We start from the raw sequence: 1,988 nt of genomic DNA on the forward strand, positions 1-1,988 counted from the left end.
CCTATGTAGATATTGCACCAAAAACCAGACATTTGCAGCTAGAATAGCCATTTACCACTTTAGCAATATATAGAGTGTATTTCTTTAAAGTTAAGACTCTTCTTTGAAAAGTACAGTGCTTTTCCTTCAAAAATAGACATTTCAATGTGACCCCAAAACTTTGAACGGTAGTGTATATTTTTGAAAGCAACGGTAGATGATCACAGTAGCGTCTGAAGCTATTCTGTACAGAAAATCAGAAAGAACAATATATTTGTGTTGGTGAGAAAGTGGCTGATCCAGGAGCAAAGCGGTGCTGATGAACTTCAGGGCCAGCAGGTCTCGAAGGACGGCGTTAAAACTGAGCTGAAGTCAATAAAAAGCACTTTTTGTTCTCATCCAAAGAGGCCTGGATGAAAGATTCATAGGTTGGTATGTCAGACCGTACAGGGAGGAAAGCTTTAGATGATTGTGAGGCAGGTCAATGAGGCCAGATTGCATCAGACTTTAAGGTTCTCCACAAACTCTAAAAGCAGATGTTTAATCAAAGGCTACCAGATGTAGCGGCTGTGGCTGCATGCTAGGTCAGATGCTTTGGTTTCAAAGGAAACGATCAATCTGGATGCCTAAACGCTCCTCCTAGTTGTGCCGTCTTTCGGTTTAGGAGTAAAATCTTTTCCTCTTTTGTTCTTGTTGAATAGAAAAAAATATTAAATAAGTTTATCAAAGAAACCCATTTCCTGCCACCATCAGTAGAGCATCTTTTTGTTTGAGGACGATAAAGAAACATGACTTTATTGTTTGGGGAGCGGCGGCCTAGTGGTTAGCCTCCACTCTGGGTCCCTGAGCAAGACCCTTAACCCCACACTGCTCAGGTTTAGTTCTGTGCAAAAAGATTTAAATTGAAAACTTTGAACAGTTTTTATTTCTTGTCTGTATGTTTATAGGTTAACACTGGAGAATTTAAGAGACAAAGAAATGGGCCAGGAGCTGGAGGAAGAGGATGAGGAGGAAGGCGAGACGGAGAAAAGTTTACAGGCCAGTCAACCCCAACTTCCCACAAACCAGGATCTGATGGAGGAAGAGGATCAGATCATAGAGGAATACGACAGCGACTGATTCCAACGCTGCCAGAATTCATTCATTGTTTTTCACTCAAAGGGACGTTTTTTTTTATTCCTTTCATTTCTCAAAAACCTCTTTTATTTAAAGCACATTAGAGAAAACAAATCAAAGACAGAAGGCTCATAGGTCCACATTATGGTTAATTTATTTAAGATTCATAATTTACCCAAAATAAAATAAGCCAAACATTTACACTTTATTTTTTTTTTTTTAATGATTGTTGTGCATCAACACCTTTTGCTTCTGACCTGCAGGGATCAACGCACCGTTTTCAGACCGACCTTAAAATCTGGGTTTATTTTCTTATTTATTTCCTGGGGAGATGTTTCTCTGTCTGGAACCTGAAGAACATTTTTTACTTAGAGCCTGAAGTTTCTGTTTACATTTCAATTCTAAAACGAACCTGTGAAAATACTGAAAGGAGGCCATGTTTGACAGAACCTTGGAGTAAAGAATATTGTACATTTGAAAAGCTGTACTTGCAGTAACATAGCAGGAAGTAAGTGTTTAAACAAGGAATCAAAGGTTTTCATACCGCGATGTGTGAGCACTATTAAAATGTTTTATTTGTATATTTTGGTACACATGTTTTCTGATTTAACTTTTAAAGTTCAAATAACTTCTAATCATCATTTCAGGTTTGTTTTTTTCCTTGTAGAGAAAGTTCTATATTTTTTTGGGCAGTTATTTAAGAGATGTTATTTTAGGATAATTAGGATCCAAATAAAGATGTGATGAGCCCTGTGGTTTTAGTTACTGGAAAGAGTAACTAAATACTAGGGATGCACGATATAATCGGCCCCCTATCGGTATCGGCCTTAAAACGGAATATCGGACATCGGCCACCCCACCGATATTTAACCCGATATTTGATCAGCTTCTGA

At 38.1% G+C, this 1,988-nt stretch overlaps 1 protein-coding gene across 2 annotated transcripts in view; it reads left to right on the plus strand.

Moving 5' to 3' along the window:
- rad17 (RAD17 checkpoint clamp loader component) overlaps positions 1–1,929 on the plus strand; it is an 8,625-nt gene extending 6,696 nt beyond the window's left edge. The window contains exon 13 of one of the 2 annotated variants that reach the window (XM_015379915.1): positions 927–1,929. In XM_015379915.1, the coding sequence (XP_015235401.1) occupies positions 927–1,098 (172 nt within the window). In that variant the 3' untranslated portion in view covers positions 1,099–1,929. The remainder of the gene's footprint in view (positions 1–926) is intronic. The other variant, XM_015379914.1, reaches the window with a different exon arrangement.
- The last annotated feature ends 59 nt before the right edge of the window (positions 1,930–1,988 follow it).

Source organism: Cyprinodon variegatus, unplaced genomic scaffold (genome assembly GCF_000732505.1).
Source record: "Cyprinodon variegatus isolate N-32 unplaced genomic scaffold, C_variegatus-1.0 Scaffold203, whole genome shotgun sequence".
Classification (NCBI taxonomy): Eukaryota; Metazoa; Chordata; class Actinopteri; order Cyprinodontiformes; family Cyprinodontidae; genus Cyprinodon; species Cyprinodon variegatus.